The sequence below is a fragment of the Stegodyphus dumicola genome, chromosome 9, assembly GCF_044657685.1.
Source record: "Stegodyphus dumicola isolate Sdum_Otavi_A_Nest chromosome 9, ASM4465768v1".
NCBI lineage: Eukaryota > Metazoa > Arthropoda > Arachnida > Araneae > Eresidae > Stegodyphus > Stegodyphus dumicola.
In genome coordinates this window covers 72,336,938-72,360,795 of record NC_140776.1, presented here as the reverse complement: position 1 = coordinate 72,360,795, position 23,858 = coordinate 72,336,938, and the positions used below count along the sequence as shown (strand labels likewise).

The 23,858-nt window shown below is 29.3% G+C and overlaps 1 protein-coding gene across 3 annotated transcripts in view; it reads left to right on the top strand.

The window, feature by feature from the left end:
* Positions 1–23,347, top strand: part of SIDL (SIDL trafficking protein particle complex subunit 10) — a 92,080-nt gene extending 68,733 nt beyond the window's left edge. For 2 of the 3 annotated variants that reach the window (XM_035352753.2, XM_085823603.1), the window contains 9 exons: positions 160–689; positions 7,942–8,083; positions 8,511–8,626; positions 8,766–9,007; positions 13,335–13,458; positions 15,789–15,953; positions 16,034–16,211; positions 19,611–19,748; positions 23,124–23,347. In XM_035352753.2, coding sequence (XP_035208644.2) covers positions 160–689; positions 7,942–8,083; positions 8,511–8,626; positions 8,766–9,007; positions 13,335–13,458; positions 15,789–15,953; positions 16,034–16,211; positions 19,611–19,748; positions 23,124–23,269 — 1,781 coding nt within the window. In that variant the 3' untranslated portion in view covers positions 23,270–23,347. The remainder of the gene's footprint in view (positions 1–159; positions 690–7,941; positions 8,084–8,510; positions 8,627–8,765; positions 9,008–13,334; positions 13,459–15,788; positions 15,954–16,033; positions 16,212–19,610; positions 19,749–23,123) is intronic. The other variant, XR_004757212.2, reaches the window with a different exon arrangement.
* Positions 23,348–23,858: the final 511 nt, after the last annotated feature.

The window sequence follows — 23,858 nt, the reverse complement described above, 5'->3', positions numbered from 1 at the left end:
ATATATTTGTTCATTATTTTCTGCCATTGTTTAATGTAGTTGTAGAACAGTATTATAGGGCATAGCTATTATACAAAGTTATTTCTTGAACTACAGTGTTTATATGCCATTTTATGTCTTATGAAGTTATTCTGAAATATGTGTTTTTTTTCCTGACAGAAAACTTACTTTTAAGAACAGAGAAGACCTTTTTAGTAAGTGGTGCTAAAATTGAATCTTCAGTGACACCTATCATTAAAAATAGTAACATACTTGTAACATTTCATGTTCAAAGTAATTTACCTAGCGAAATCATCTGCCGTAATGTAAAATTAATTTTGAAGAAACAGTCTGCTCCTGCTGTGGATAAATCTAAGCAAGTAGATTCTCATTATATGAGCTCAAAATCTGGAATTTCTGCAACTCATAGTCCTATGTCACCAATGCAGTCTGGAGAGCTGGGTATCCCATCTAGAGATGATATGCCTCAGCGAATTTTAGTTCATCCTCAGCTCATCATAGGTTCATATCGTTTAGAAGGATCACAGATTTATTCAGTTATGTGCAAAAATACCCATCAAGTTTTGAGACGCAGAGATAGTCAAGGGTTTCATAAAGATGACATTACTGAAGAGGAAGGTGGGCCTTATTTCAAAAGTAGTATGGTCAAACTTATTCCAGGGCACAATGTTGTTACAATAACAGTTAAGGTACGTAACTGTGCTCCATATGTGGTTTTACTTTTTAATAGTTTTATTAATTTTCAAATTTTTGTATCATACTATGTTTAGTTTCTTGCTTTTGCATCCATTACCCTAGATTTTTCAGCACATTGTTTAGAAACTTCTGGTTTATTGTACAGCAAAAAATGTATGCCCAGATATGAAAATGCTTACTGTAAGCTAAAGAAATATTACTAAATTAAAAACTTTGAAATGTAGAACACAGTAATATTAGCAAGTGTATACATACATAATTTTAAATATGCTACAGGAGGAAACATAAGTAGTAAAAAATAAAAAAAAGGTCCATGATTTTAGGCATACAGGTAAGGAGAATCAATAATTGCAGAGGAGATGAATCTCAACAAGATAAACTACTAATACCATCCTGATTGCAAGGATTAGTCATTGGATTGAATACTTGGGTATCTGTCAATACTGGAATACTTGTTTGGGAGTCTTCAAATTTTCATACAGAATTTTTGTTCAAGAAAAAATAGTGGTTTGCCAGTACTCTTGGATTAGTAATGGAATTGACTGTACTGCAATTGCCATAGGATACAACATTGCCACAAACCCTTCAGTAAAATTTCATGGTCAAAGTATCACCTTGATGTGATGTATCTAGATCTTCCATATTTTTACAGGAAACCTCTACTGCATATCCATATAAGCACTTATTCCCTGATGTCATTCTCAGCTGTGCAGCAAATAGGGATCCATATTTCTAACAGCTACAGAGTCTCACAAAAGTGATGGGACACTTGTGCTTTACAAAAGGAAACTGTAGTAAAATAAATTAAAAAAACATGTAAAAATTTTTTGTGGGTGTGTTTCATACTTAAATTTAGTAACAATTATTACATAAAATACATTTTCTCGAAATATTAAAATATTAATTTAATAAAAATACAATTGTTTAGAACGGAGCAAAATATGGCTCACATAAGTGATGGGACACTTACTTTTCCATCAAATATTTATCCAAAAATTTTACTTTTTAAAAGGTTTTAATATTTTGTTGGATTTCCTTTTACTTTTAAAACATGAGTTAATCTTCTTGGGATGGATTCGACTAATTTTTTTTTTGTGATTTCTGGAGTGATTTTACTCCATTCTTCTTGAAGCCCCGATTTTAATTGTTGTTTTGAAGAAATGGTGCGTTTACAAATTCTTGATTCTAATTCTTGCCAAATATTCTCTATGGGATTTAAGTCTGGAGATTGTGGTGGTGTTTTTATTATTTCAGGACAGTTATACAGCAGCCAGAGTCTAACGTTCAAAGCAGTGTGTTTGGGGTCATTGTCCTGGTAGAATTTAAAATCGTTATGAAGGTTCAATTTTCGTGCTGAAGATTTCAAATTTTGATTTAAAATGTAAATATACTTGTACTGATCCATTCTACTGTCAATAAAAACAAGATTACCAACTCCAGCGGACGGCATACACCCCCACACCATAACTCCTCCTCCACCATGTTTTACTGTTGGCACCAAGTTCTGTTTGCGAAGTTCTTCCCTGGGTTTTCTCCACACCAAGATTCTACCGTCAGAACCAAATATATTAAATTTACTCTCATCAGCAGATATAACTTTATTTCAGTAATCAGAATTCTTATTTATGTTGGATTTTGTGAAAGCCAGTCTGAGTTTTCTTTTGTTTCACTTCTGAAGAATGTTTTCCTGGCTGCTCTACCGTGATATCCAGTAGATCGAATTACTCTTCTATTAGTCTCAGGATTAACAATTACTCCATATAATTCTTGAAAATCAGCAGCAACTTTAGGAGCACTCATTCTTGGATTTTTTTTTTTTTTTTTTTTAACATTTCAAACAATAATTCGCTTTATTCCATTGGATAGCTTTGATGGTCGGCCAGGTCTTCTTTTATCCTGAATCATATGATTCTTTTTATATCATTTAATGATATTGAAAACTGTTGAATTACTCAAGTTAACTGTTTGGGCAGTTTCTGTAATAGATTTTCCACGTTCAATATGCAAATTAATAACTAATTTTTGAATTTCAGGCAAAGTTTCTTTTCGTTTAGCATTCATGGCTGCACAGAGCTAAAAAACACAAAAATTCCAAAACAAACTGGAGAGAAATACTGCAGACGATTTTATAAATTATTGCCAATTGCTTTTGAGTAAAAATAAAAACTCCAAAAAATATTTTTATTGCTTACTTCAGACGATTTTTGCTGCATAATACATAGTAGTATCTAATGGTGTCCCATCAGATATGTGAGCCATTTTTTGCTACGTTCTAAACAATTGTATTTTCATTAAATTAATATTTTAATATTTTGAGAAAATGTATGTTATGTAATAATTGTTACTAAATTTAAGTATGAAACGCACCCACAAAAAATTTTTGTTTTTTTAATTTATTTTATTACAGTTTCCTTTTGTAAAGCACAAGTGTCCCATCACTTTTGTGAGACACTGTATGTGCTTTATTTGAACTTTCCCTTAGAAATGATACATACCATATAATTTACTTCTTTTCAGTTTTCAAGAAGTAAAACTAGTTAAAAAAAGGAGAAAAAATATACATTTAAATACAGTGTGTATTATAATGTTATAAATTACATTATTGTAAAAAAATATAAAACCTTAAATTTAAAATATATATATACATATTTATTTATTTTAGTAATGTAGTATACAACATATATATTTATTTCAATTCATTCATCATCATAATATCAAGATTTTTATTTTTCCGCCTTTATGCTGCATTTATAGTCTGGGCTATTTTACTTCACAGTTATTGTAAGCCTTCCCAGGAACAGTCTTTTTTTAGAACATTTATATGTGTAAAAATTATGTTATTGCTAATTCTTGAGTCCAGCTTTTGCTAGATGAGCTCCACAATTTTATTCACCTTTAAAAAAATCATAGACTAACATAGGAAACTTTATGTAAAAAAGTCCTCTGTGTATGAGTTATGTGAAAATTATTGTAACAAAAGCTACTGAATTTCTTACATTTAAGGAAATAGTATTAAACTATATTGTAATATAAAGTCTGCCTTTCCCATGATAAGATTTTTTCTTTGATATCCAAGTACATTTATTATTATCAGTATGCAGTGTTTCTGTTAGCTTTTTAGATTATTACAAAATGTATCGTATATTTTTTGCAATAACTAAATCAATATATTGCTTTTCATGTTTCACTTGAATCATGCTTTTTATCATTTTCTGATACTGTAAAGTCTAATGTTATAAACTAGAGAGTCGTCTTCTTAAAAAAGTTAAATCTTCTATTACATGTTTATTAAAAAAAACTAACACAAATTTATTAATTGGATTATAATGCCTGTACAGTGAACTCTTATTAATTTGAACTCAAAAGGACTAGCAGAATTCATTGGAATTGTGTCTGGAGTTGTGCTGAAATTATTACAGAAAGTCTCAGAATTTTCTGAAGTGTTAATGAATGGCATAAGGTTCAGAGAGATGTAAATAATGAAAGTGTTATATAATGATAATGCAGATAGATAAAACTAAACAACATGTAATCAAATAATTTGGTATTTAGATAGTTAGTGGTAAAAATGAGTGGATAGTCGTGTTTTAAGGGGGCACAGGACCTTTAAATCTTAAAAAAAATCGATTTTCAGATTTTTACATTTTATGAATATATAAACATTTCTGAACAAAATGCAAAAAACCGCGTTGTAAAATTCGCATTATTTCTTGAGTTATGAAAGTTTATTTCGTATAGTAAATCAGCGATGCTTGTTTAAAGGGACAAATATGGTAGTTGTTTACATTTTGGTTACCTTGTATACTAGCTCATATTTTTATTATTATGCAAAGAAATATTTAATACTGTTTTTTTTTTTTTTTAATTTCCTTTTTCGTGTAGGGGAAGGAGGATGGCAACTAATCAACTTCACTGCTGATAGTTTGTTTACATGATAATTCTTACTACCATGCTGCTAAATCTAATGTCGTTTGAGTGTTTCTATTTCGGTCTTTCATATCAAGTTTGTTTTACTGAGTAAATGTTTATGTAAAGATATTTGTTTTGAAATTTAAAAATGAATAATAATATCAAAAGAGCTTCAGGTCAAAGACCAAAGAAAAGGAAAAGGAATAATTTTTGTGGAAATCAGTACACAAGAATTAATGATAAAGATTCAAGTGTCTCTGCATCAGCAAAAAAACTTCTAGATCATTTAGTAGTGTCAGGTGACGGTGAATTTGAAGGGTATGCAATCATTGATAAAAGTTTATTATTTTCTGGATTAGAAGAATGCGTATGCTGTCATATTTGCCATGATAAAATTAGTATTACTTCTGAAGTAGTATATGGATTAACCATAAAAATAAATATTTCATGCTGCTCTTGTGGAGTACTAACATAAAAAAAAATTCCAAGCTTGTAGGTGAAAAACAAAATGCTTCTGATTTAAACAGAAGATTTACTTTAGCAATGAGGTATATTGGAAAAGGATTGACAGAATCCAGAACATTTTGTGGAAGTATGGATCTACCACCACCTGTAACACAGAAGTTATATGACAAAATTGTAAGTCATATGCATGCTGCTACACGTAATATTACGGAAAATAGTATGAAGATAGCAGCTGATGAGGAAATAAAAATGACTGGTTCTTCAGATTTGACCGTCAGCAGAGGTGGCACAGGGAAAACCAGAGGACATTCTTCTCGTTTCGGTGTAACTTCCATTATTGGTGGTGAAACGGGTAAGGTTATTGATCATTATATTTCAAGTTCCTACTGCAAAGGTTGTGAGACTGGAAAAAATATATCCTCAAAGGAAAGCTATTTGAAATAGAAAATGGAACATAACAAAGTATGCAGTAAGAATCATTTAGGTTCATCTACACAAATGGAAGTGAATGGTATGTTAAATATGTTTTCGCGATCCGAAGAAAAGTATAATGTTAGTTACGTTAATTATATAGGTGATGGAGATTGTAAAACTTTCTTAGCCCTTATGAAGGATATCCCGTATAATGTTCTGATTTCGAAGATAGAATGTCCTCTGTCTTTGTGTATCCTTTTGTATGCCACATTCAAAAACGAATGGGTGCCCGTTTGAGGAAATTAAACTTAAAAACAGGAATTCCGTGGCAAGAAACTGTATGACAAGAAACCTCTTAGTGAACAAAGTATGCAGTAAGAATAATTTAGGTTCATCTACACAAATGGAAGTGAATGGTATGTTAAATATGTTTTCGCGATCCAAAGAAAAGTATAATGTTAGTTACGTTAATTATATAGGTGATGGAGATTGTAAAACTTTCTTAGCCCTTATGAAGGATATCCCGTATAATGTTCTGATTTCGAAGATAGAATGTCCTCTGTCTTTGTGTATCCTTTTGTATGCCACATTCAAAAACGAATGGGTGCCCGTTTGAGGAAATTAAACTTAAAAACAGGAATTCCGTGGCAAGAAACTGTATGACAAGAAACCTCTTAGCGGTAAAGGTCGACTTACGGATGTGCTGATAAATCAAATTACATCATATTATGGTAATGCCATTAGAAAGCATTCTGACAATTGCCATGATAGGCAAAAGGGGATATGGGCTAATTGGTACCTTAAACGTTCAAATGATAATGAAATAACTCATGACATTTGCCCCGACAGTTTTGATTCTTGGTGCACATACAAAAGAGCAGTTGTAAATGACACAAATGAAAACTTTAAACACAAAAATTCAGTTCCTATAGCAGTTATGGATGCTATAAAACCTGTATTTAAAGATTTGTCCCACCCAGACTTGCTAAAGAGATGCATTGATGGTCGAACGCAAAATGTGAACAAGTCACTAAATTCATTGATCTGGACCTTTTGTCTGAAAACAACAAACAATAGTAGGAAAATTGTAGAAATCTCTGCAAATTTAGCAGTAGCCAACTTTGATGGAAAGCAGGCATCGCTGTTCGTCATGAAAGAACTAGAATGTATACCTGGAGCTAACTGTGTAGCATTTGCAGCAGAAGCAAATAGAATTCGTATTAAATTCGCACAGAAACGAGTCCAGGGCAATACTTTAGAGGCTCAAATTACCAGAAGAAGGGGAAAAAAAAGGAAGCTGATGAGCTTCATAAACAAAATGAAGGAGTAGTTTATGCTTCTGGTGCATTGTAAATGTGTTTTGAAAAATATACATTAGAGAAAAGTGATATTGTATCTTTAAATTAGATTTTCTCAAATTGATAATTTTCAAGTTTGCGCGCAGTCTTATTATCAAACCATACTACCAAACTTGTATATGCTACGCCTATAAAAATTTAAGTGTGTATGCTACTGTTGTTACTCTGCATGCTAAAACCAAAAAATTTACCTTCAAAAAGTGATAAAAATTATGTATTTTTAAATTTTAAAAATGTTTTCTTAATTTTTCAAATTTAAGATTTGATTTTTTTATATATTTTGGTTTTACATTAGAGGTTAATGTATTTCGAATACGTTTTTACCAAAAATTGTTTTCTATATGCAATATTTTCAAATTTATGATGCGTGCAACATTTGACAATTTTTATTTACATGTCTCTTATGTACATTTTTAAATTTTTAATTTACAAATTATTTATTTATTTACAATGTTCATTTCATTTATTTATTTCATTTCCAAATCTATTTAAGTTATAAAGTAAAAAAAAGTATAACTTTTTAAGTATATAATATGAGTTTTTGTGTTTTCGAGTTTGAGTATTTTTATGATTGTTTCGACGAGCCCAAAGGTCCTGTAAGCAATTGGAAACATATGTACATTTATGATCCACTGTATTAAATAACATTAGGAGATGAGTGGTTTGAAGTAACATTATTTAATTGAAATTTTTTAAACTTTGTTCAGGTATCTGATTTTGAATAAGAGTTTAGTATATATTTCAGTAGATATAAAAAATTTCTGTATGCCAACAATTTAGATTTAAAATTTTCATTATCGTAGATTCTCAATATATAGAAGTTATTGAAACATCAAAATAATAAAATTCAAATTCTGAAGAAAGAATATAACAAATGAGAAAAAGCTCTGAAACTGACTTTTACAGCATCTTAGACAGCATGATTTGTATTGCTTATTAAAGTATTTTAATTTAACAATTAGACTCTTCGTTATATATTTTAAAACAAACTTTACAATGGCCAGTAATGTAATAAATAGAATAATATTCTGTTTCAAATAATAATTTGAAAAGAAAAAATAAAAATATGTAGTCTTATGTAACTTTATTGTGTTTTTAGGCAACTGAACCAGGGTTATACACTTTTCATCGCCTCTGGTTTGAATGGGGCAATATTCATTTTGCATTATCCAATCTTTCACCTTTATTTTCATTCCTTGTTTCTGAAGAGCCTCCTGCTGTCAATATGAAACCTGTGAATGGTTAGTAGAAATGCAATGTACATTTTAAATTTATTTGTTATCAAAGTATTGTATTCTTTTAGGCCATAAATTATTTAAACTGGTGATTTTTTTTTTTTTTTTTCTAATCTGCATTTTGTCTGATTATTTGAGAGTATTTTTTATTTGAAGAACCTTCATACATTTCAAGTTTGTTTAATTTTATTTTCATACACTATGAGAAAACATTATGTTAACCTGCACAAGAAATTTAGTACTTCAGTCTGATTACTTTATATATGTACAGTATTTATCATTGACTGACTTGTTTTTGAAAATTATTTTATGCATATGTATGTTTTGTATGCGTGTGTTAATCATTTTGCCCAAAAGCATCATCTAGAAATTTATTAATTGATTTAAGACAGAGTATTATACAATAATTTAAGCATCTTAGTGGTACTTCTAGGTGACTTATTGGCTGGCATTGAACAAAATCTAGTACTTCATATTTCTAGTGGTAGTTCTTCATTTTCTACTGATGCTGCTGTTCACATTAAAACATCTCGAGGTTTAAAGTTGAAGGTATGTTTCATATATGTACGTGTGCTGTGTAAAGAAAATAGGTGTGCCCTTTATAAATAAATAATTGAATTACATTTTTAATCTGGCTCTGTAAAATGAGCAAAGTTTCTGAAATAGTAATTTTTGTATCTATACATAGGATGAAAATTCCACTTCTGATTGGTCTGAAGATATTAATATCAGCCTTCCAGATCTGAAGCCATTTAGTTCCATTGACATTCCTATGAAAGCTGTTGCACAGTTTGGACCACAAAAAAGTGCAAATACCATTGAGCATGTTGCTAGTTTACAGTGCCCATGGTCAACAAATCCTGTTAGAATTTTATTGCATTTTTTGCCTCCTTTCTTAGTATCACAGAAATTACATACATGTGGTATACGGTTAGTATAGTAATTCTGTTAATTCACAGTTTTAAATTAGGATTAAAATTCTTTGCCAAGATGAATTTTAAAAACTTCTTTAATATCCAAATAACCATGTATATTATTAATATTCTTCATGGATATATAGATTCTAGTACTTTTTTTCAAAACTTAATAACAAATCATGGTATCATTTGCTGCTGTTTGTTAAATAAATAAATATTATGGTATATATATGTGTGTGTGTGTATGATAAAATATATAAATCAGCTTTATAATTTAATTTACTAACAGATTCTTAATTCCTTATTTTTAAGTTGGATATTTTGTTTCTCTATTCTAAAAATAATATTTCTCGACTGTGTCATTTCTAGAATAATATCTGCCACAAAGCTTGTACAATGCTGATGACATAGTTAATTGGGAACCTAAACTCTGAGAACTGAAACTTTTCTAACATAAAAAAAAACCTTTCTCTTAACAGATTGGCATATTGGATAAATGCGTACTTTCGAATGCCTAGTAAATGAAATATTGAATTTGCTTCGCCGATGTCTACAATATTTAGAAAAAAAGTGCTTTAAATCATCAGTGAATTACCGTTTAGGAATTCAGCATTACAGTGAGTTCAAGGTCGATCTGAGTTAGTGTTTGCAAGTACGTGCGACAGAAAATTATTTGCACTTCCGCTTTTTCAACAGCTCAAAAATTATTACATTCGTGTGAATCTAGCTCAGGAACTAAATTATTTAATATGACATATATATATTTGCTTCATTGTAGATTAGTTTGCAACAATAATTAATCATTATTTGTTTACATTAAATTTCATTTAAATTAAATTTGCTTTTTACGAATAGAGAATGTTTGTTAAATTCAAAATTATATATATATATTAGATGAAAAGTAAGAAATTTAAAACACATTCTACACAAAGACCGAAAAAGAGTGAAATTTAATACTAATAAATTTCTTCAAAATTTTTTAATGAACTTAATATTGAACTCTATAATTTGATATTTAAAAAATTTTTAGAACAGTTCATCAGCTTGTTTTGAATGCAGAAACGCAAAGGTTTTTAAGTGAGAAGGGGATTGTAATTGGGTCTGATGTATCCTCCTCGTGATAACGTTACATCAGATCTAATTGAATTCTTCTCCTTTCTTTAGCTTTTTCTGGTTTTGGTATTTTTTTATGTATTTATTATTTTTAAGTTTTAATTTCAAATTTATTTAATTATTTTGTATTATTTGGATTTTTTAAAATTTATTAGTAATAAATTTCACTCCTTTTTGGGTCTTTGTGTAGAATAATCCTAAATTTCTTACTTTTTGTCTATACTGATCAATTTTAAGCAATATATTGCAGGAAAGTACTTTAAAGTACTGTATTGATAATCTATGCACTCATAAACTTTGAGCCCTTTTCAGTGACTGCTAAAATCTGAGGCCTTTCGGATTTTTTTTTTTTTTTTTAATTGTGTGAGTAGAAAAGAGAGAATTTTTGAAGAGCTCCTTGAGTTACCTTTTGAATGATGTAAAGAATTGTTAAAATAATGTCAAGAACATAATTTTTACAACTAAATATTAAATATATAAAAGAGCCTGCAGCATTTTCATGTTACGAAAACATATTTATTTATTGTGTGGCTAGGGATTGATTCAGTTTTAAAAGTACAATTTATTCCTTTTAACAATTTCCCAACAGTCTCATCAAAACACTAACATTTTTTTACATGTTTTAAAGAAAGATGATTCATTTATGTAAAGATTAATTAAATGCCTAATTTTATTTTTGAATTTTTAATACAAATTAACAAATTAGAAACTGATTTTGTAAAATAGTTTAATTATGAATACTTCAATTTGGGGGCTATTGGATGTTTAAAAATGATCGAAAGACTTTTAATATCTTAAAAATAAAAGCAAAATTTCTGTTATAATATTTTGTATTAATAATTCATTTTAATTTCCTTACTCAGTTTTAATATATTCACAAATTCAGTTTTAAAAACAAGTTGTATAAATATTCTCAACATTTCTGATTTTTCCAGAGTTACTATAGGAGAAGGATTTGAGACTATCTGTGTAAAATAAGTAGGTTTTAGATCATTATGACACCTTCACATATTTTCACTGGAAATTTCTTTGTATATATACTGGGTATTAAGCAGTTGAGAGTATGTATTTAAAAGGTTAAAGTGATATTGTAACTAGTAAAAATTTAAAATCCTGATAACATCCCATACGCTGTTGGTGGGACCTAGATAGGATGTCCTAAGGATATACTGGGATGTGACATTAAGCAATCAGGAGGATGAGTTTAGGAGGAAACTGGGATATTACGTCCTGAGGATGTAGTAAGTAGGACGTTAAATCCTAATAACATCTCATACGCTGTCGATGGGACATAGATAGGATGTTCTTAGGATATGATGGGATGTGTTTAGGAGGTTAGTGGGATATCCCGGGATGTCCTGAGGATGTAGTAAGTAGGAGCTCATATTCTAATAACATCCTGTACGCTGTCGCTGAGACTTAGTTAGGATGTCCTGAGGATGTGACATTAAGCACTCGGGAGGAGGTGTTTAGGAGGTTTGCGGGATATTCCGGGATGTCCTGAGGATGTGCGCATATCCCACGAGCAACATCCTCGGGATATCCCAGGGATGTTTTTGTGCTATGTGGGATTGAATAATTATGTTTTTAATAAAAAAAGTTTTGAGAAAATAATGAAATATCTTGAAATATAAAGACATTTGAAAAGATTGAATTAGCAAGCACACATCTTTTTTGCCCTTTTTAAACTAGTTCATTGTATTGAATTTTATTTGTTAACTATTTATTTATTTATTTTTTAAAAATTAAGCTATCCTTTTGTGTTTCATAAAGATACTACTCAAATAAGTATCTTATTTAGCTATTTTTTGTAGTATATGGAACAAAAAGTATTTGAGATTGAAAATATGCCTTACTGAAATTTAAATAGTGATTTTTGACTACAGACAGTTGAATAATAAAAAAAAATTGTCCTTAAAGATGACCTTGTTTATACAAATTAGCTTCTTATAATGAAGGATTCAAAAACTAATTGATTTAAAACAATTGCTGTTTTAAACTCATTGTTAGTTCAAACTAAACCTTACTAATGCAATTTTAAACTTGAATAGTATAATTTAGCACTCCAGTAGTAAGTTTTTCAGGTTTTTTTTTACTCTTTATTGCATTATTTTTAGCTGTAAAAATGTATTTTTTTCCCTCACCTCTTTTTGTCTTTTTTTCTTTCAATCTTTTTCGCTCCTGCCTTTATATAGCAATAGCTAATCATTGGGAATGTAAATTTTGAGTTCATTTATGTTATTTAGCTTGTATCTTTCCTGTTTTCCATAGTTCCATTTAAAATCAGTGTTAAAAAATAAAACAAGGCAACAAGTAGCTCAGAATCATGTATGTTGAATTATAGGTATAATGTAGAAATAAACATTATAATAAGTATTTAGAGCTGATTTATCTGTATATTCTCAATGGCTTAATTTTTGGTGAGACAAAACTTTGTATGTTCATGTAAATCTTTGATGCCATAATTTCATACCATACTTGAAAATATTTTTTAGCAAGATTGGGAAATGCAGTAAGACAGTTTAGATTTAGAAACTTGGTAGCATCAACTTTCAATGTCAAAATAATACTTCTGCATATTTAGCAAGATAATAATCTAGAAAATATTAGAATTTATTTAATTAGAAAATTTAATTACATGTCTCTTTTGCTTTAGAATTACAAATTTGTAAAAAATTATGGTAAATTATATAACATAATTAGTTTACTTGATAGAGTAAAATAAGTAATATGCTTTTATAATATGAAATATTAATCCAAGTAGGCATTTTGCAACATATATAAACCAATCTGAACATATTTTTTTTGACAACATATGAAAATATTTATAGCTAATTGTGATTATGGGATATAAGAAAACTTCAGTATGCTGGGATCATAATATAATAATTAAATATTTCGAAAACTTTAGTTCAAATATTAATTTAAAAGTCAAACAACAAAAATCAGCATTCAAATTTTCACTGTGAAAATTTTCAAATATAACCCTGATTTTTGTTTTTTGACTTCTAAATTAATATTTGTTTGGCGTGTTACTTTATCTTTAGTTCAAATGATAGAGTAATTAGACACCCAATTATTGCTGATTTTTTTTAATGTGAATAACAGTACAACATAATTATATTTACTTAAAATTATTTCCAGTTATATTATATGATAGTAAACAAGTTTAGTTATTTATAGGTAGATCTCTTCAATGCATTTTTCTTTTATTTTTCACATTTTAGGAAATATGTACAGATAGTCATACATGGAATGAGTCCCAAAATATTTTGTTTCAAGAATACAAAATTAGAGCCAGTAGACATGAAAGCTGTTCCTTTGAAAGCACTTTATTCTGTGCAGGAATTGGTTAGTATCTCTTGTTTTTAAAATATAGTGAAACATCTTATGGTGTCCACTGTAAAAGTGACCATTACTTTTCAATGGATAAAAGAAGAACATTGCTTTTCAAGGACAATCATCTCTACAGAAGAGTAAAATTACTTGGAAATATTATCTTCATGAGCTTTCACTGTATTTTTGCTAATTATAATCTTATAAGAGTGGAAATAAAATATACCGATGGTTCAAATATTTCTTTTAGAACTTTATTATATGAGTTGAGGTAATGAATGTATTATAATTTGTTACATAAAAAATAGATTTCGTTCTGTAATCATAATTTCATTAAATTACTGTATCTATAATAAGTGTTAAATCTTTTGGTATAACTTCTTATCATTCTAAAGAAGGATTATAGATGTCTTTATTTTTTTATAACATTTAACATTCTGAATAACTCGGCATCTGTAATAATATGCTATTAAAAATTATCTTTTGGTTAACAAGTTATAGTAATAGTTATAGTAATCTTTTAGTTAATAGATAAAACTTTTAACTGCAAGAATTTGCCAGTTTGATCTTCAGAACAAGAGCTGATTTGAAAATGCTATTGAAGAAAAAGAATACAGCAGATAGGAAATCTAGAATTAAGTAAAAATTACAGAGATTTTAAAACTATAATTCCCACAGTATATTGGATTATACAATCAAAAGTCCAAGATCTTGAATCATTGTAACATTGGCAAATCTGGATTTTGGAAATTTCTGGATTTTTGATCCAGATATTAATTTAAATTTAGTTATTATGGCATGCAGATGTTGCAACATTGGAGCTTATTGTTTAATTCAGGTAGAAAAATGTTAACCCTTTGCAACCACTCAAGGGTCAAGAGAGTGATCCTGGTCAACATCATTATACAGTGTCAATCAATGTATTGTTGTTGGGCATGGTGCCACTCCCTAGCCAGAAAGTGTTTGAAAGTGACATGTAGCAATCTCACTTAGTCTAGAGGAAAGTCAAATTTATGGCATGCCCTACTTCCTTTTGTTGAGCATTATATTCTCCATTCTTAAACTATGTAAGGGGATGGGGGAATTATTTTATTTTATTAGTCCAAAGGGATTTGAATCCCGAAGGACTATTAGTTTCGTTTTGGCATTTTGCGTCGGACGGATAAATGTCGGTTCACTTTTCAAACTGTTGCCATAAAATGTTAAGAGTCCTGCATTATATTTGAAGAAATTAAATAATGAAAATCTGCGTAAATGTATGTATATTTCTCACATTGTCATAAAATAACGGTACATAGAGTCATCGAATTTTGAATAACGTAATCCTCCAACGAATATGAGCACGTGGAAGACCAAATTTGAAATTTGAAATTTGTTTTATGATCGATTTCCTATTTTTTAAAACTTTGACGAATTTTTGATTAACAAACTCAAGGATTTCAAAGCGAGCAATGGCAACGTTGTGCAGAATAAACGTTTTTATCTCCAGCGCGTGAGTCTCTGTATCGGAAATTCTAAAGATATGCTCGTTTTAAAACTATTTTGCGATATTGCTGTTGCACTGGATCTTGTGGTTTAAGTGCGAGGAACATGATATTTAATAAAGAAAGGTAACACACAAAATGTTAAAAAACGCCCCTTTGGACGTAATTTAAAATCTGAAACATTTCAGATTTTTTTTTTTTTTTTATTTATTTATTTTCAGTAGATGGTCCAGATATTGGATCATTCCAGATATTATACATCCAGATTTTGAACTTTGAATTGCATATGTTTTCATTTCATAGGCTATACCAGTCTGTAACTAATCTGAAAAGCAGTTGGTGTAAATTTTATATAAAGCATTATTGAGGGCTGTTTTATTGGCAACTAATGCTGATTCCTTTTCTTCAGAAAAGAAAGGAAAGTATTTTTTGTAAGTTTATCTTATAGCTTATATAACCAATAATTACTGAAATATAGTAATCATTTTCTGTCATCTTTCATTTGCTTTGAACACATAATAAATATCAATCCCATCTGTACTAACAATCTACAGTTTCCCTCATACTATTCAAAAGTTTTTAGTTCTGTTTCATTTCTGAAAAATGATACAGTTGATATTTTTTCTATATGTGTATATAATCTTGTGTGTTTAAGTACATCAGTTACTGTTTGAAGTTTTGACAAATGTTAGTTACTAATGGGGGCATTGCTAGTAACTCAAATTAAGGGGGATCTAGAATCACGTTTTATAAACTATTTTAATTGTGATCGGCATACTAATAATTATTTTTATCATGAATGAAATATATGTTTCTTTTTTAGTTTAATAATAGAATTCATGTAAGTATGTTTCATTTTAGATTGTGAATGCTGATCAGACTGCTAGTTACTTGTGGGAGATAATGAGTGAAGAACCCGAACAACTGCCCCTTCATTTTCATTTTTCAACTGATTATGAACTAAAAAAGGACATAGTTCTTGGTCCATATCAATATCATTTTGAATTTAAATTGAATAGTTATGAGGTGAGATTATAAATTTATTCAAAAATGTATTTACCTAAATTGTGTGCTTGTTTTTCCACTTAATTTGTTTATTTTTGTAGACATTATATGCTATTAGAGCAAGAGTAGAACCACCTAAGGGTTCTGAATTCTGCCGTGCTGGAATAATGTGTTTCATGCATATCTCTATTAATCAAATACATAAATCAGATTTCACTTCTCTTATGTATGAAGTTGTTGCTGATCAGGCAATGTGGGCAGTTTGTGGAAGAACTGCTGGTAAGTATGTTGTTTCCAAAATTTAAACAATAATATATAGGTGAATTTTTTTTATTATGTATAAAGTAAAATTTTATCTCTTTTAAAGATTTTTAACAACTTTTGTATTAATTCATCTTTTATTGCTATGTGTATTTTGGTGTATAGTTTAAAAGATACTTTACAATTTTTCTAATTTATTTATATTATTATTACTTTCTTGTATGAAGTAAAGGAAGTGTATGTGTTAATATAAATCATTTGTCTACTACTTTTTGATAATGTCAATAAGACATGATATGCCACTTCTTGTGCCTACATTAAATTACTGTTCAAAAATACATTAATTTCCTGAAATTTTTCTTTTGAACTATTTGCTGTTATCAGCAGATTCTGCATCATGTAAAAGTTTAGAAAGATTTGCATCCTCTTTTCTTATGTAGTTAATTATTTATGGTGCTATATTATATTCTTCCAGAACAAACTGTATGTCTGCATACCTAAAATAAATGTAATATAGTTTTACAGTATAAAGTCCGAGATCCGGACGTCTAGTATCCGGAATGATCTAAAATCCGGACCTCAAAGCCACAAACTTTTTTTTGTATGGTTTATGCAAGCGCATTTGATTTTTCCTTCAATAATAAAACATGTGGAGAGTTCCAATTCATAATTTCACTTATGCACTAAATAAAATACCTCGTTATTGAAGAAACAATCAAGTAAGCATAAATTTGTGAGATTAATAATTTGGCTCTGTAGGTAAGTATCTGCTTGGCATACATCTCAAACCAAAACATTCTACATAGGAACAGTGTTGATTTTACACCTACTAGTATTTTATATCCCTAACGCCCACCTGACAAATCATTATTTATTATCTTATGCTTTCATCACCGCATGTTTAGCAATACATGACAGCTTCAGTTATGATTCATGCAGTGATGTCTAAACACTTTTTTATATTAGTAATTGAATAACAAGAGTATGGGAACCTTTTATGCTAATATTATGCTTGGAAATGATTACAGATGTAAGTTAAATGCTCTAAGAAATGTTGACGTGGAAAAATTTAATAAAAATTTCTTTTCTTATAATAAAAATAGATTTTGTTAATGAAACTCATAGGCTAAAGGATTACATTTAATGCTATTTCAATTAAGAATAACTGATATATTATTCACATAAATCCAGAAGCCATTGCAGAATATGGCTGCACCAGACAGCAGAAGTTAGGGAAGACAAAATTTTTGGTATTTGGGAAGCACCGAGCAGCAAAATTAAGGAATGAGAAATTTTTATAATTTAGGGAAAGCATTGAGATCCAAAGTTTGGGATGGCGAAAATTTAGAACTTATAAAGGTGCTTTGTAGCAGAATTTAGGACCCCCAGAAACTGCACCAGGCAGTATCTAGCACCGGCCCTATATAGAGCCTTAAGTATATGTAGGAATTTAGATTAGTCTTAAGCATGGTAAGAAATAGACGACGTAGATGTAATTAATAACTAAACTAATACAATTCAGGCTTAATTCAGTACACAATAGAAGCAAGACAAAATTTAGCGGAACAAATTGTCTTTTGTCGCCAATCTTATGATGCATAGCCAATAATGTGTAGCGGACACTATTAAGGTAGGTTAAAATTGTCTTTACTGATTCTAAGGCATTTCAGTTAATATAGCAGACTGCACTGTTCTTTAATCTTCTAATTTGATCTAGCTTATTATTATTACAGTTTTATAAAAATTAAAGCTTGATATTTTGATTATGCTGAAAGGAATTTCTTATTCTGGAGCTGGCAAAGGATCTACAAAGTGGATGCATGTTTTGGATGTCCATTAAATAAAAATTGGAGTTGCTGCAAAAAATGGATATAGCCATATCATTCTCATAATTATGCGAGGAGTATAGCATTGGAAAGTCAAATGTATACGACATAAGAAAAAAGAAAAAGGAACTTTTTGAATTTTTTGTTGATTCTGGCACCCATTTCATAATGAATAACAGAAAAATTGTTCGTTATGCTAAAAGTGACAATCATGACAAAGTGATGATTGAATGGGTCAGACAGCATTGCAGCGAGGGCGTTCCATTGATGGGTCGAATGCTAATGGCTCAAGCCAATTAAAAATTAATGATTAGATAAGAAAGTTCTTGTTCATTTGCGCTTTTGCAGCTGAGGATGGTGGTTTGGTAAAACCATCAAAACTAGTCCTGTGAAAATTTGAAAATATAATGCTGATTTTTGTTGTTTGACTTCTAAATTAGGAATTGTAGATTTGCCTGATCATTGCTATTAAGTCACGTTTCAGTGATTCTCAAAGAAGAAGGCAAAGATCTAATTTATAATAAAATTTTATGACCCTGATTTAACTTTTATTGTCTGAAAACAATATATTGTCTAAAAACGTCATAAAACATTTTTAACTTGTACATCTGTAGTCTGCTTTGTTTTCCCCAAATTAATATTTAAACGTGCTCTGCATAATTTTTGTAATTTCTAATTAGTCATAAAAAGAACTCAAGTTCGGTGTACATGACCTTCAATTCCAATGCCTAATCAATGATTTTGCCCAGTCACCATTCGAAATAATCATTATGAATGAATTAATAATTGTGTGAGTATTTTCTTCCCTGAGCTGATCACTTGTCATGTTGGGAGTAGACCGTATGGCGGAGATAAGCTGCCTTCACAGGACTAGAACCACCATTTCTATGGTGGTCTATTCAAGCTCAACAGGGATCTGGTTGTGTGGTTGCTACATATTAAATTTCAAGAAAGGTTGTCCTTGGGGGGGGGTTTCGACTTCCCGAGATCACCTCTGGCATGAGAGACCATGAAAACTGTATTATGGGCTGCTAAACAGCCTATGTCTGGATGGATCTCTTTGCTCGTATGGTGTCATGTATAAGTATTTGATGTTAATAAAAACTAATATTTTAGTAATTATGTAATGCTCACTTTATTAAAGAACTGGAGGATCATATTTCACTTTCAAATGATAAAGTTTAAATGAAAATGCATATAATTTAATAGGTGTGCAAGGAAGTCATGTGGTGTCCACGTCAGTCTTTTTTAGGCTGTTATTATATATGGGACTCATAGTTAACATGTATTAAAATCAATGCACAGTAAGACACTTTATGGAAAGTTGTTTAAAATTACTTCTGAAATTTAATTTTGAAATGGTCATTAATATATGCAAAAAGGAAAGGTAATAGAAAATTTATGCTTGAATTAATATTTATTTTTTATGTTTTTAAAATATTGATTAGCAAATGTTACTTTTCAATAGCCTTTATTAAATTTTTTCAATTAATTGTAAATCAGGAATTCTATATTCTTATTTAGGTTATGTAATTTTCAATTGTCTAAATGTATAAAAAAGGACGATTTCTATTACATACTTGTTTTTCAGGTGTTGTCAATGTCGATGAATCAGGGAAGCACAGTGTTGTGTTAGATGTCATGCCATTAATATCTGGTTTTTTACCTTTGCCTACTGTACGACTATCAAAATACATTCCAGCTGACCAAAGGAAATCTGTTTCCAGAGGTAATTTTCATGTGATATCCTGTTTTTAGCCAAGAAGGGCTATTGGTCTCAAAACAGCATTTTGCATTGAATAACTTTTCAAATTGTTGCCACGAAATATTAATATCCTGTATTATGATTATAGAAATTAAATAATGAAGAAAGTGCATGAATGTGGGAATACTTCTTGCATTGTGAAAAACAACAGTCCTAGAGCATCAAATTTTGAATAACATACTCCACCACAAAAATATGGGCACCTGGAAGCCCAAATTTTGAATTTCGAATTTGTTTTATTATATGTTTCAAAATTTGTAAAACTTTAATGAATTTTTGGTATTAAAAAACTCAACAATTTCAAGCCGAGCAGTGGCAACACTGTGCAGAATAAAACATTTTTATCTCCAGTGCGTGACACTCTTTGCCAGAAATTCTAAAGATATGCTATTTTTAAATATTTTTAGCCGAAAGTGGTGTTATCCCAAATGCTCTCGAAAATGCTTTTGAAACATGTGTATGTGTGTAAATGAAAAAAAAAGCACTGCTTTGGGCATAATATAGTAAAATCTGAAAGCTTTCAGTTTTTTTTATATAATATATCTGATACAATTATTTTTCAGCAAAAACTTGAGCTGTTATTAGACAATATTGTTTGCTGTGTGAAAGGTAAATTCAAACTGTGTACTTTAAGGAGGGAAAATTCTCAAAAATGCATACATGGTGGTGTCATAAAAATTGTGAAATAAAGGCTGTATAAATTTTCAGTTAAAATTATGTAATTATGAGTATTATCTTAAACACTATTAAAAGTTAAAGATGATTAGATCTCTTATTGTATTATCTTCTACCATGTTACCATAGAAAAAAATCTGGTACAATTAAGTATAGATTACATTTAGATTCTACTATAAGTAGTCACTTTTAATTGGATAAAATAAATGCTGAGCGAGAATATTGTTAATTTTATTTACTTATTTTGAATGTTAACTGAAATAAGAAAGTAAATGTAGAAGTTGCGAAGAATATATTGGTGCCAGCAGCACCAAAATTATTTCCACCTATAGTTCTATATTTTAACTCATATTCAGCGGCAGTATGAAAAAAATGCATAAAATTCTTCTGTATATCAATACACATTTGTATACCAAGCAGAAAGGTGTTTATACTAATTCTCCCCCCTCCTCTTTCTCTTTATTTGTGTGAAATGCATATCTGGTTTTGCTGTTTGACAGTACAAAGTGTAAACTGTATCAATTATGAAGCATTGATAGCATTGATGCAGTTTATGCAACTGTATCAATGCTACGAAAGATTTTAATCCTATATATACTGAAAATTTATTAAAATGATTGTTTTTAAATGTAATTATTCAAGTGATTGATGGAAATGATATACAGGTATTTGTATATTGAGTTGATTTTATTTTTGCAGAATTTGATCATATCAGTTAGATTTCAATATATGCATGCAAAATAATATATAAGAGGCTCTAAAATACTGAAGGCTTTGTAGTATAAATAACATTAACTAATAATCTGTGTGAATTTACAAAAATGATACTTAACAGTATTTTTACAAAATGTCCAGCTGCGGTAAGATAGCTTTCCTGCAAAGTGTGTTCAGGGCTGCCAGAAAATGGCAAGGAGAAGGCAGGGTTGCCATATTTGGCACAAAATCGCCCAGGTGCAATTATGATATATTCAATTATATATATCTGTCTTGGTATATAAGCTTGCTGCATGAGTATTTTTATGGTTCTTCTCATATGTAAATAAATCTAAGCCATTATTATGCCTAAATGTTAAATTTTCTAAAATTTTGTGCGAAATTTACGGAGAAAGTCAAAAATTTATCGTGGCCTTATTTATTTTTTTTTTTTTAGTTTGCGCTAAGAATAATTTATTGGCGAACTTCGTAATTTGTAGCAACCTATTTTCCTTTCCCCTTTCTTTCCATTGTGCACAAACAGAAAAAAGTCATCGTTCATACTTTCAAAAAATTTTAACAAAGTGCATAAACCACATTTTTGTTATTACTGCTTATAATAAATACACCAAATTTCAAAACGCGCCAAAATTGAAATTCATATATATCTTAGGAAATTTTGAATAAAAAACTAAATTTTTGCAGGTGTGCCTAAAAATGCATCTACTTTAAGTTGATGTTAAAAATTTTCGACAAATACAAATATTTTATCGAAAAATTTATAAAAAATATTTTAAAATACGAATTTTAAAAATAAATCATAAAAATGTGTGAATTATACTTGGATTAAGCCTAAATTTTGAATTCTGAAAGAATGAATCAAGTAGATTTAATAAAAAAAGAGATATTAATAAATATATATAAAATTCAATTAATACTGAGGAGCTAAAATTTTCAGAGCTAATTTTTAAAAAATTACTCTTGCGATTTTTACAAAACTTGGCACTTTGGCATAATTTGAGTCGTAGAATCGTAATATGGGAAAAAATTGTCATGTTATTTCAGAAAAAGGACCAATTTTGAGTCAGAGTACCTATATTGCTATTTATAAATGTAATACATATCCTAAGTCGTGCTTTTGAGGCATGAAAAACGCAAGTTGAATTTCGTCAATCGGCTCAGTAGAATGGGAGATATAAAACTGTTCTTTTTTTTTTTTTTTTTTTTTTTTTTTTTTTGTGTGTGTGTGTGTGTGTGTGTGTGTGTGTGTGTGCAGTGTACTTTACCGTATTCAAACAAAAGAAAATAAGGTCTTTTTAAGACAGCAATTTAGATCTTCAAATGGCTGATATAATTAGAGAGCATGTTAGTTTTCAGTTATCTATAAAATCCTGTCTTGTAACAAAAATCTGAAATGCAAGAGCTTGCTATTACAAATTAAAAGAATGCATGATATCTTTTATTTAGCTTTCATATCATAAAAGTGCACTGCTTTTCTGTGTAATAAAGTGAATAATTTTGAAAAGTTATTTTGTCCATTGCAAGTGTTTCTAATATTCTTTTAAAAAAATTATATACACTGACTGCAAAATTTCGAACTTTTTTTATTTGTATGCATTCAAAATGAAGTCTAAATTGTAATAATAAAATTGTGCTGCTATACATATTGCAAGCTTCTTCACGTATACTGCTACTTTACTTAAATCGGGGCATATTTTTTAACTTTTTGACATTTTTCTTTTTACATCATTTTATACTTAGAAAAGAAATGCTGAAACAGATGTAAGAACTTTTAAAAGTGAAAAATTTTAATTTTATTCAGGAACTATGAAGATTTAGTTTTATGAGTGACAATATTAAATATTTTTATTTTAGAAAGAAGTTTTTTATAGCAGCATGTAATAGAAATATTTACTTAGAACTATATATTTATTTAGAACTATATTTATTTGGTATTTGTTTGCTTATTAGATTCAACTCCCTCAAAAGACAGTGGCAATTATAATGTTGCACGATTAGAGCCTTTCGACTCAGGTCAGGTTTATAGTTGGAGCAGAGCCATGCAAGTTCATGTCTTGCCAGCTTCCAATACTTCGAGCTTAGATGTAACTTCATGAAGAACCCATATTGTTATATATGTATATTCCATTTCTCATGTATATAACTGTATTAATAAAATGAAACCTAATTTTTCATTTTATTTGTGTTTTTCTTAAATGAGTGATTTACCCTTAGGTACGCTTAATTTTAGTCTAAGCCATTTTTTACTATCAGCTGTCTCAAACAATTTAAAAGTTCAATAAATTCAGTCAGATCTCAACTTTTTATTTTTTAGACTTAAAAATACCATTTTTTAAATGATTTAAATGAAAAAAAATATTCAGAAGTTAAAAGTATGAAGTTTTCTTATGCTAGCTGTTTTTACAAGCAATTATGATGCCATTTAAATAATTAAATCACTTGCAGGAAATACATGTTGGGAGATTTTTATGCAATTGATACAGTGAAAAAAAAGTGCACAGTTAATATTGAATGAATGTTTTCTCTATTAAATAAGTGAGAAAATCTCCATAAATTTGATTCATTAATTTATCATTTATTGCAGCATATTTTTTTCCTATTACTTGGCACTGTTAATATGAGTAGTTCATTTTAAGCATCTGATTTGATTGTGTTCTGAATCTAAAATTTTGGGGATTACTTCTT